The sequence below is a fragment of the Phyllostomus hastatus genome, unplaced genomic scaffold, assembly GCF_019186645.2.
Source record: "Phyllostomus hastatus isolate PE091 unplaced genomic scaffold, TTU_PhHast_1.1 phas_scaffold_78, whole genome shotgun sequence".
Taxonomy (NCBI): Eukaryota; Metazoa; Chordata; class Mammalia; order Chiroptera; family Phyllostomidae; genus Phyllostomus; species Phyllostomus hastatus.
Window position 1 is genome coordinate 50,832,386 of NW_025334041.1, and position 12,790 is coordinate 50,845,175.

The 12,790-nt window shown below is 40.6% G+C and overlaps 1 protein-coding gene across 2 annotated transcripts in view; it reads left to right on the forward strand.

The window, feature by feature from the left end:
• The first annotated feature begins 2,494 nt into the window (after positions 1-2,494).
• The window catches only part of EPDR1 (ependymin related 1), a 30,823-nt gene continuing 20,527 nt past the window's right edge, over positions 2,495-12,790 (forward strand). For both annotated transcript variants that reach the window (XM_045827964.1, XM_045827965.1), the window contains exon 1: positions 2,495-3,058. In XM_045827964.1, the coding sequence (XP_045683920.1) occupies positions 2,760-3,058 (299 nt within the window). In that variant the 5' untranslated portion in view covers positions 2,495-2,759. The remainder of the gene's footprint in view (positions 3,059-12,790) is intronic.

The following is a 12,790-nucleotide window of genomic DNA, read 5'->3' on the forward strand; positions in this document are numbered from 1 at the left end:
GTGCTTGGAAACTGTTATTTAAATTGAGTAAGAAGCTATGCACCATAGAAAACAATTATGCATGTTTTGTCTTTTTATTTTATCTTATTTTTATTAAGAAGAGGTGGTAAAACCACTGCTGGCTCAGTTATCCACAGAAAAGGGCAGCATTATTGTTGCAAGGATACGTGGATCTTTGGGCAGTAAGATTGCTGGTATATGTTATTTTCTTAGGGCATTAGAATATGAAAAACGTCTTCTCTGAATGTTAATATTTAAAGACATAGTTTCATTGGAAATCTGAACTTAAAGCAGACTGGCTTTTCTCTCCAAAACTTAGAACCACCAAGTTAGTTTAGTTTTGACTCCAGTCAGGACTCAGGACTAAACAGCCCAAGGAATAAAAAGCACAACTGGCATTTATTGAGCATTTACAATGGGCTAGGCATGGTTTCAAGTGCCTTAAATAAATTATCTTATTGTGGGGGGATGGAGGTGGAAGGGCATGAATTAAGCATGTAAGTTTAAAGGGTAAATGAGACAAATGTATTTCAGGATTCACTGCAGGAGTCCAGTTTTATTTAGAGGAATCCCTGGCCAGTCCAGAGAGGTATTTCAGTTTTCTATAAGACAGATACTAAGCTTCTAAAATGCCAAGCTAAGCTAGCAAGATAGCAAGCAAAGGGGAGTGCCCAATGAGATTTCAAGTATTTCCTGCAGTAAAGTACAATGAGACTAAATCCCTGGCTTAGTGAGAAATATTTTCAACCTGAGTTCTTATGAGGGAAGAAAATATAGTTTTGAGAAAGAGCTGAACTGCCTGCCATCTTCCTGTGAGCTGGTTGAGGAGGGACAACTTGGACAGGGCTCATACATATGCAGCCAGTTTGAAGCTGCTGCATTTGTTTAACTATGCAAGTACCAATTCACATTTCAGGTGCTTCCTTGATGTTCTCCATGGCATGTCTTTTACGAAAAGGTGAGAAGTTAAGAGTTCTTATCCATAAAGCTTTTCACTCATCTCATCATGTCAGTTGGTAGTCTGTTGGTAGTGTTTTAGGCCAGGGAGAGGAGGAGCAGTGAGGGACTCATCAAGGAAATTCTGTCAACCCACTTACCTTTTCATGTCCTGCTTTAGCACTCAATCCATTAATTCATACTTGACACTGATTTGTCAAAAGCTTGTATAACTCAGTTGGTCATTAGCTTCTCTTTGGTGATTTGCCAACTGTTTCCTTGGGGGACAAAGTCACCCTGGGTGGATTGCCACTGTTCTACTCTTTGGCTTCACTGATAGCCTAGATGCCAATGGTTTCCCATCCAGACCCCTACCCCTGCTTATTCAACTGTCTGGAAGTGCTTATTCAACTGTCTCTGGTCTGTTTCCACCTATACATCCCATAATCATCTCAAAATCAACCAATTCTAAACTGCTTTTATCTTGTATAGCTCAAGACTATTAGAATTCCAGTGGCCTGAAACCAGAACTCTCTCTGAGTATAAATCCTCCATAGTTCACTGTTCCACTCTCTGCATTCTGGTGACCACCACCTTACTTCTGATAGTATCTCTTGTCTGGATTATGACAGCATCTTCTTCCCTCTTCTTCCCTCCTTTTGCCTTGCCCTGCCTATTCCCCACAGTGGCACCTGAGTGAGCTCCCTAAGGCATGTATACCTGCTGATGCCTCTCCCTAGCTTTGAATTTATCCATGGCTCCTACCACCCTCATAATTAATGCTAAATCTTTAGAATGGCTTTCAAGGCCCTGAGTGATCTGGCTCCTTGTTGCCCTCTGCCTCATAATTGAACCCCAACATTACAGTCATTTTCTTTTGTCCCCATGTCTTTCATCCGGAAATATTCTCTCCCACTTTCACCTGGCTCACTCCACCTCATCCTTGAGATGCAGATCAATGTAAAACATGCTATAAACTTGGAAAGCAAGGGTCTTTTTTAAAAGTTGCTTCTTTTTTCTCGATTCCACATTACAGATCCTAACATTACATAGACATAAACCATAAACCCAATTAACTTTGAAGATGCCAAACTCCCAGACCCACACATATCTAGGCTTGAGGTATTGTCAGGTGATGCATGAGGGCTGCAGTGTCACTGCAAGTGTGTCGTGGAGGCAATGCCCCTGAGTCCTCAGGCTCAGAGCGAGGGCCTATTTTGTAGTCCCCTAGGCTCTATGCTGAGAACAGGAATTGGGGTGTGTTTACGAGTGATTGGCGTCATTTCTTCAGCAAGGAACACTTCTTTACATTTTTAATTTTGTGGAAGAAGATAGCAATTTTAGCAAAAAAGGAAGGCATGTGGCACGTAATAACAAGCGCAGCTGCACTGCTTTCCTGACCTTGACTTTGTTCCCCACTGTGTGGGTTACCTGCTGATCCCTTAAATTATTGGAGAAACCTATCCCTTCTCACCATCCCCTCCCCCTACGTGGATGCCCTTCAGGATGCTAGTGGCACCACTGCCACTGCATTTCCTGTTGGCAGCAGAGAGCAGAAAGCCGAAGCTTCAGTGGGCAGCAGCCCGGGCAGAAATAGCTCCTGCGTGCTTCACCAAAGCCTTCACAGGCCCCAGGCCCCGGCTCCTGGCCTCACGCATCCTGTTTCCAACAGCTGTAGGGGCAAGCTCTCACAGGAACAGACAGCAAATTGGCCGAGACAGCATTGGAGCACAGCGCGGGAGAACCACGCGCAGCCGCCCTCTGCATAGCTGCCCCTTGGACTCCAACTGGCTTTCGGGAGTTGGCGGACGTGGTGGACCCCGATGCCAGAGCGCACTCCCCTCCGTGGGGCAAGGGGGCCCCTGGGCGCCTGGCTGCTGGGTGGCCTCTGGGTTTGGGTGCTGGGTGGCCTCTGCGGGCTAGGGGCAGTAGCGATGCGAGCCGGAACCTTGGGGTCTCCGGGAACACCGAGCCCTTGCCAGGCGCCGCAGCAGTGGGAGGGGCGCCAGGTGTTGTACCAGCAGAGCAGCGGGCGCAACAGCCGCGCCCTGCTCTCCTACGATGGGCTCAACCAGCGCGTGCGGGTGCTGGATGAGAGGAAGGCACTGATTCCCTGCAAGAGGTACACGGGGAGCCGGGCGGGGGCGGGGGGGTCGGTGGGGTAAGGCTTGTGGGGGCTGCTCTGGGGCTCTCGATTTCCAGCGATTCGCGGGGCCTTCCTCCTACCAAAGAGGAACTTCGCCAGGAGGATCACTCCTAGATGGTACTGTTGCGGGGTGGGTGGAGGGGCTGACCAACCGAGGGCAGCCTGCCCTCAGGCACTAAATGAGACCTAGTGGGGCGGTGGCTGGTGAAAAAGGAGCCCAGCAGGAGCTTGATCACACTGCCCGAGCCCCGGTGCCCAGGCCTGAGGTTCTTGGAGCCTCGTTCAGCCTAGGTGGGGTATGTCTTCTGCACTGCACATTTCTTCCAGGAACAATCTGGGAGAGCACATATTTTTAAAGAATTAGTCTTTACATATTAAAGGATATGACAACACTACAAAAAGTATGAGGAATCGACCAAAGAAAACAGCACCCACAAATTCATCACCCTGTTACAACTATTAAAATTTTGGTCTACTCCCTTAAATTTTTTCAAAGAAAATTTTACATACTTGGATCAAAAACATGTATTATCTATATCTTTTTTTATATAACATAGTGTCTTCTGTGTCATTTGCCATTTTATTAGTTGGCTTCCTATCTATTTTTAATGGCAGCACAATATGCCATCAAAGGGCTATACTTTGTGTATATATTTTTAACCACTGGTCTATAATTCACCTTTCCATATCTATTGTGATAAAGGACATCCCCTTCCTGAGACCTGTCTTACTTCTGACCCCTATAAGCCCTGGTTTCTATTTTGGGATTGCCACCTGTCAGTTTTCCAGTCTTCCCATTTCTCTGTGTGCTCCTCTCAGGTTATATTAATTTTTCTGTGTGGCATCTGCCTCATCAGAAGGAGGAGCACATGGTCTCCTCCTTCTGGAGGAGGAGCACAATGTCCATGGTCTAAAGCCCCAGTGGGGAGTAACATCTGCAGCAAATCTTGATATCAAATTCATCTAAAAGCTTTTATTGAGTATTAGGCAACTGGGAGAAAATGTAGGATCCTTTCAAAGCAGTACTTTAAAGAGTACAAAATAATACATTATAAAATGTAAAACACGAGTGCTGAGGAGGCCTGGCACAGCCGAGTCATCTTGGGGTTTGGGACTATTTGTGAGGTCTTTCAAGAACACGAATGTTTTTTGTTAGATCTCTAAGGACTCAGTAATAGTAATAGTAACAACCAAAATTTGAACATGTTGTATACCAAGCATGGTGCTGAGGACTTTCCACATACTATGTGATTTGGTTTAAAGCTCACAAGAACTTGATGGTATAAGATTTATGACCCTTATTTTACAGAGAATCTGAGGTCTAGGAAGATGAAACAACTTTCTTAAGATCACACAGCTGGGACTTGAAGAGGCAGGGTAGATTTTTACACCTGTCATATACCAACTTTTTGTTTGTGTTCATTCATTCATTCTACATGCACTTGTGTGTGTGTGTGTGTGTGGTGGGGGGCATTGTTTATAAACAGAGTGGGTCCTGGGCTTCAGGGAGGTCATAGTCTGGGGCTGGAGTCACATGAATAAACAATTTTCATAGAGTGAGATGAGGGCTGAGCTGAGGGATGAGTGAGATGAGGCATGTGATGAGATGCCTCAGATGGGTACCTAACCCAGGCTTCCTGGAGAAGGTGAAACATGAGTGAGCCCCAAAGCTCCAGTATAAGCTGACCAGAGGAGGTATGCAGAGAAGAATGGTTTGGGAAAATATGAGTGTATTCCAGGCTTGGCTTGTGTGTCATCCTGGAGCAGACATTGCTGAGAATATTCCAAAAGCTGTCGGCCTATCACTGTTAGAACTGAAGCACAGAGTGTGACAAGTAGTTGGGGCTCCACTGAAGGATTTCTAAACAGTGAAATGCCGTGATTGGATAATATAATCACTAGATGCATGGTTGAGAATGAAGGAGAGTAGGAATGGAAAGAAGAACATGCCCAGAAAACTTTTGTAGAGGTCCAGGTGAAAGACAGGCAGTGGCAATGGTGATAGTGAAAAGTGGACACACTAAGGAAGTATTGAAAAGGTTTATTGAAGGACATAATGTGCAAATGATTCAACAGTGTGTGGCTGAAGTGGTGACATGCAGGGAAGCATCATTTGGTTTCTGAAACCAACCATATGATGGAATGGAATAGATGGTGATGGTGACACTGTTCACTGAGATACGGTTTGGCTTTCTGAACTTCTGGTTAAAGGTTGATTGGTACTCTTTATGTGCATTGATGTGAAGGCTGGTAGAGTAGTGGTGTATTGATGAATAGTCATGCTGAAGATGGACTGGATGGACCAAAGCACACTGATGAAGTAGAGGAGTGCAGCCAGGAGAAGGATAGAGCTCATCTTCCAGAGGTAGTATTTTCAGAATTTAGGAGAGTAAGGTTTAGAGTCAGACAGATGTGGTTCTGAATGATTTCTTATGTGGGTCTCTGGATAAATTACTAAAACTTCCAGAGCTTTAGGTTCCTCATTTATGAAATAGGAATATCAATAATGCCTGATTTGATTGGTGTAGGGATTAAATGGGTTCAAGTGTGTAAAGCACACAGTGCAGTATCTGACACATAGAGGTTGCTCAGCAATGGCTGTAGTTGTCCCTGTCACCACCATCATCATCACCACCCTTATGAATTTACCATGGCCCAGAGACTCACTGCCAGCCCCGTGGGCTCAGAAACCTAATCTCTCAGAGTACTCCAGGGCTCTTCCTTTGGGAGCTGAGTCAAGTAAGCAAGCCCAAATGCTAAACTGTATATTTCAATGAGTGCAGTAGCTGGCATGGGGCCAGAATTCTCAAATCTGCAAGACTAGGTTGTTTGCTCCCTGTAGGCAGAACTGTATGGGAGCAAAATTATAATCAGGAGATTGTGAGCAAATAGCTGGAACAGATTCACTGAATCTAACATTTGCCTGCTCTAGACTAGGCTGTATGCTAAATATGGAGCTTTCCATCATGAATGACACAGGCTCGCTCAGAGAAATCTGGCTAAGATGAAATGATGCACTCATTTTCACCATAGAGATGCTGTCTCCCTGGCTCATTGCTGGTTCAGATTCCTTCGACTCTGCACAGAGCCTTGGTGGAATCTATGCAGGTCTGCCTTAGCAGCTCTTCTTCTATAGCTCCATGGTTGGCCTATATGGTCTTTAGATGTGCGTATTGTGTCTTTAGTGGGGCCACACTAAACCTTGCTGGCCTAGAAGCTTTTTTGTCCCATGTGGTATTATCATATTTCCCTGACCTGGTCCATCAATTGATTTCACACTTTAACATTTAGAAGACAATTTTATTCCCCCTCTTTCCAATTTCTTGGCAAGGTTCTGTCTCATGGCCCAATCTCTCATCTTAAATCAGATGTAGAAAAGAATGTTTAAAACATAAATGCATTTTAAAACTCCCTAAATGTGGATTGGTTGAAACAAACTCAGAAACTTTTTCAGGTATTAGCAGTCTGGTCAAGAAACCAGATGTTATTTGAAGAAAATATGGGGGGTTGTCTCTTCATATTTATTCATAAGTTGAGAAGTTTTAGAATTGGATCAACTTCTTAAGATTTTTATTTTGTATTCAGATAGTTATGGAAAATCCTACTGATAGTTACTGTGGAATGACTAGGATTTTTCAGGCTCTCTTTACCCAGAGAAGATGGAAAAGATTAAACAACTTTATAAGCTTCAGATAAAGCAAACCTTAGCAGAGAATGGGAAATGTTAGTAAATAATACTGTTTTGTTTTCTGGTTCCATCTTTCTTTCCTGATCTCTTGACTAAAATCATAAGCATTATATTTGAAGACAAGGAAAAGCAAGAAGATTTATTTTCATAATCAGTCAACACACTGAACTTCTTTGAATAAGCAATGTAGATATTGAATGAATTTGTTAGGCTATCAATAACTTATTGCTTCCACTTCAAAATAGTGCCCTGGGTTGTGTTGTTGCAGTTAACAAAGCCACTTATGTAGAGTGAGCAGAGAGGCATTAAGATAATATATATTGATAAGTCAAGGATAAATCTTACAAGACTATTCAACAACTGATTCTAAAATGAGCAGAGAACCTGAAGGAGTAGACATGTCTCCAAAGAGGACATACAGATAGCCAATAGGCATATGAAAAGATGCTCAGTTTACTAATCATCAGAGAGATGCAAATTAAAATGACAATAAGGTATTACCTCACACGTGTCAGAATGGCTATCATCAATAAATCAGGAAACAACAAGTGTTGGAGAGGATGTGGAGAAAAGGGAACACTTGTGCCCTCTTGGTGGGAATGCAGACCAGTACAGCCACTGTGGAAAACAGTAAGGAGATTCCTCAAAACATTAAAAATAGAACTACTATGTGACCCAGCAATCCCACTTCTGGATATTTATCTGAAGAAATTCAAAACACTAATTTGAGAAGATATATGCATCCCTACCTTCATTGCAGCATTATTTATAATAGCCACTATATGGAAGCAACCTAAGTGTCCAATGATAGATAATTAGAGAAAGAAGAAGTGGTACATATATATACCATGGATTTTACTCAGCCAAAGAAGAAGGAGTGAAATAAAAAAGAGTGAAAAAAGAGTGAAATCTTATCATTTGCAACAACATGAATGGGCCTAAAGGGTGTTATACTAAGTGAAATAAGTCAAACAGAGGGAGATAAATGCCATATAATATGTACTTGTCAGATCTAAAAATAAAATAGACGATCAAACTAAACAGAAACAAACTCATAGTTGCAGAGAACATTCTGATGGTTGCTCTATAGGAGGAGGTTGAGGGCTGGATGACAAAGGTGAAGGGATTAAGAATTACAAATTGGCAGTTACAAAATAGTCATGGGAATGTAAAGTACAACACAGGAAATATAGTCAATAATATTGTAATGACTATGTATGGTGTCAGATAGAAGTGTGAGATTTATCAGGAGGATTACTTTGTAAATTATATAAATGTCTAATCACCATACTGTACACCTGAAACTAATATAATATTGAATGTCAATCGTAATTGAAAAAGTAAAAAAAAAAAAAAAACAACAAAAAAACTACCAAACAACCAATCCTACCTATCTGGGAATTTTTTTTTTCTTGGTAAATGATGAAAAGAAAAATATGTCTTAAATGTATTTGGCAACTGGTTTTTTTTCTTTTTTTAAAAGATTTTATTTATTTTTAGAGAGGGAAGGGAGGGAGAAAGAGAGAGAGAGAGAGAAACATCAATGTGCGGTTGCTGGGGTCCATGGGCTGCAACCCAGGCATGTGTCCTGACTGGGAATCGAACCTGCTACACTTTGTTTCACAGCCTGCACTCAGTCCACTTAGCTATGCCAACCAGGGATAACTGTTTTTTGTTTTGTTTTTTTTTTTTCAAATTCTGATCAGTCCATAACTGCCTTAATTTTTCCAGAATATTTTACATCTTGGAGAACAGAGTATCACTTCTTTCATCTTTTTTTTTTTTCAGCAAATCACCTCGTATAGTGGAGAGAGGATGGGCATCCATTTAGATAGTCATGGGCTACCAAATGTGGCTTCTTATCTTGGCTTCACAACAAGGTCCTTAAATTCTCAGAACAGCAGTGTTTTCTATCTTTTGATTTGATTTAATGATACCTATAATGTTGATACTAAATATTTAGGTTTTCTTTCATAAGTTGGGTTCAGATAAGATTAAATGATAGCATGAAAGCTATCATTTTATTACATCAGGCTAATTCTTATTTATACAATGATGTGATGAATTTGACATAGATTCTAAAATTTTTCTCGACTTGTCTCTTCATGTAGTTAAATTCAGTTCTTTTTCTTCCTTCTCCTTTTCACCTAAGCTTGTGTTTAGAGGTAGAGAAAAGATACTTTGGACCCAAACTCAGAAAGCTTTCCTGTCTGTGGAGTTCCTTGTATACACTAAAGGACTGAATGGGACTGCTCATGGAAGTGTTCCTTCAGGTATCTACTGAGGAAAATCAGTTTGAAGGCATGCTCTCACACTGGCTAACTTCAGGGATCATATGTGTTTAAAAATCAAATGAATCATTTTTCTCTAAATATATAATTTTATTTTGAAACTATCTTGTACTTACAGAAAAGTTGCAATTATAGTCCATAGCTACCATTTTTCACCTGAACTATTTGAGTGAGTTGTCAACTTGATATCTCAATAACTCCCAATTACCTCAGTGTACATTTATTGTTATTAAAGACATTTTTCCTGCATAACTGCAACACAAGCATAAAAATCAGGAAGTTAATCTATGATGAGGCCTGTCCAGAAAAATTCCAGCCATTGTTCATATAATGAGAATGGTTTGCGTGATATCAATGTAACCTGGCAGCCAAGGAGAGTGGATTGGAATGCACTTGTGTAAACAATGATGACTTCACTGTACTAGTCTGTGGAGGTGGTAGACGTTGTTGAGTGAGCATGACTACTGTGTAGACATCACATCCAATATGACTGAGTAGAACAACAAATCCGCATCAAATTTTGCATTAAGCCTGAACATTCCTCCCCAGGAGCTAGCTATTCAGATGACTCAGAAAGCCAGAGCCATGGGCAACTGGTGATTAGCAGCTTCATCACAAAAATGGGCCCATTTATGCTGCATATATCATGCAGAGCTTTTTGGTGAAACATTGAATCACCCAGGTGACTCAGTCTCCCTTCGGCCCTGATTTGGTGCCCTGAGACTTCTGGCTTTTCCCTAAAATCACCTTTGAAAGGGGAGAGATTTCAGATTATCGATGAGGTTCAAGAAAATACAACAGGGCAGCTGATGGCGATGGGAGAACTGTGTGAGGTCCCAAGGTGCCTAATTTTGAAGGGAACTGAGGTGTCATTGTCCTGTGTACTATGTTTCTTGTATCTTGTATCTTCTTCAGTAAGTGCTTTATTTTTTATATTACATGGCTGGATACCTTCTGGACAGATCTTGTATATTCATTTCTACCATTTGCAATTAAAGTCTCATTCAGATTTTGGCAGTAGTTCTTTTTATGTTCTTTACAGCAAAAGGATACAGTTTATATTCAAGCATTGCATTTAGGTGTGTGTATTTTTGGCCTCTTTCTGTCTGGAACAGTTTCTCATTCTTTCTTGCACTTCAGCACTTTTGAAGATTACAGTACATTTTTTTTGTAGCATGTTCCTCAATTTGTGTTTATCTGCTATATCCTTATAATTAATTAGATTCAAGTTATTGAATCCTACCTATGGCAGGAATATCACAGAGGTAATACTTTATTCTTTATGCACCCTAATGTTTACTTTGATTAACTGCTGTTTGGAAGATTTCCTCAATGTGAAGTGATATTTTGCTATTTTGTAAATAGTATTTTGGAGGGAGATGTTTTGAAACCATGTATATATTCCATTCTTTCAATTTATCCATTTATTTATATCAACATGGACTCAAGGATTGTCAATGTATATATTTCATTTGCTCTCATTGTTTATTTGATGTTCACACTGTTCCATATTTGGCCAGTGGAAGCTTCTTCAAGCTGGCTTCTGTGTTCATTTGATATGTTTCTCTTAGTCTTTGAGGATTTCCTTGTTTTCAGCAACCACAAGATATTCCAAGATCACCTGTACTTTCCCTGCCATAGTCCTGGAATAACCCATTTCTCAAGAAGCTCTAGTTACTTTTACTGGAGAATAATATTTGGAAGCCAAGATCTCTGCTGTAGTTATGATCTTGGCTCTTGGGTGGGGCTGCTCCCAGGCTCTCTCAGTGGACAAAGCAAGGGGATATAGGTTTAAACACCAACCCCCCTACATAGTCGCTTACTCACACATATATACACACATTTACATCTACATTTATTTCTAAGCTTCCAATTCTAGTTCATAGAGGTGTTTATACCAATACCACTAATTCTAATCTACCACCACATGGTATATTGTAGTCATCTCCAGTTCATTTTTGTAACTCCCTGCTCAGAGAAAATTGGTTCCCATTATTCAGATGTGGTAGGTAACCAATCGGGCACTGCTATGATATTTCTTCCCTGCATGGATGTCTTTCTGGCTGTGCTTGGGCTCTGCACACCAGGCCAGGCCATGCGGATACCTGCCTTCTTTGGCACTATTTAAGGGCTCTTATTTGTTTAACAAGAGGAATGGGGAGATCATGTTATTTTTTTTTTTATGTTTGTTTCCCTCTGGATCTCTCAGGGTAATAGCATTGTAAATTCTCAGAATGTGTCTCTGTGGCTGAGGTAAATTAGTATGAAGTGCCCAATAAATTATTTGATCACAAACCCTGTTTTGCATGAATTGGGCTTTCATTTTATGAAAACATGATTTCCAGAATTTCAGAAGAATGACTCCTTTTGATTTTACTTCTTCTAGATCCTTAATGGCTGGAGACAGCCCTTTTTATTAGATCAGAAGTTTGACTGCTTGTGGTCTTTTGCTCCTTGAAAAATAAACCAATACTGAGTTACAATACTGACTTTTTCTTCAAGAATAAGATTTTCTTGGAAGCATGTAAAGTTTTCTTTTAGAGTCTCAATTCGGTGGGTCTGTTGACTATGGATTTCAGAAGATTGATGTTGGATGATGTGGAGGGGAAGCAGACAGTGAAGAACAAGAAGTTTCAAGGAAGATAAGCCCGGGAAAGTGAAAGGATTGACATAACATAACAACATAAAGACTAACATAAATAGAAGCTGGGGAAGTCACCGTACTGCTCCAAAAACATATTTACTTTTCTCCGTTAATCTTGAGCTCTTCCTTCCTGATTCTGACCTCAAAGATGATGGTCAGGGGCAAAGTGCCCAAAGATCTGAATATATTCCACCAATTAGTGGTTTGTTTTTCCTGGAGTAAATGCGATAGTCTTATATTTCCCCAATTCCAGTAAAAATCTTCTATTTACCCTTTTTATAATTTCTTTTATTTTACCCATCTTTAAAGAAGAAAATATTTTTTCTCTTGATCCTACTAGCTGAACCCCCATTTTCTCATTATATTGAAAGCAAATCTCATGCCAACTCCAATTTCTTTCCTCCCATGTTCACTTGAATCCTCTCCAATCAAACTTTCACCATCTGAAACTGCTACAGTCAAGAGAAATCTTTTTCACATTACTAATCAACTGATATTTTATCAGTTCTTATTTTACAGTTCTTCCATCTTGATATACATTCTTCATGTGACTTTCAGGACACTACGCTCTTCTGGTTTCCTCTTCTACCTCCTTTTTTTCTCATTCTCAGTCTCCTTTGTTCTTCCTCCTCTCCTCTAGGACCATTAATGGTAGAATGTCTCATGGCTCAGGCTTTCCAGCTCTTTGCTTTTCTGTCTATACTCCTCTCTGTTGATCTTGTCCAGGTCATGGCTTTAAATGCTGTCTTTGCATGGAAGACTCCCACGTGAATATCTCCAGCCTATAGGTCTCTTCTGAATATGCTTTGTTGAGTTCTTCACTTGGATCTCTAGTAGTCATCTCAAACTCAACATGTGCAAAACTAATGGCTCTCCATAAACAAATAAACAAACAAAAGTTCTTTCTCTTGCTTTTTTTTTTTATCTCAGCCAATAGCAACTCCAGTTGCTTAGGATCAACCCTTGGAGTCATTGTCGATTTCTTCTTCTCCCCTTGCCACAAGTAATCCATAAATAAATCCTATTGATTCTAATTTAAGTATAGATCCAAAATCTTTATGAAAACACAACTTTACTATAATCTT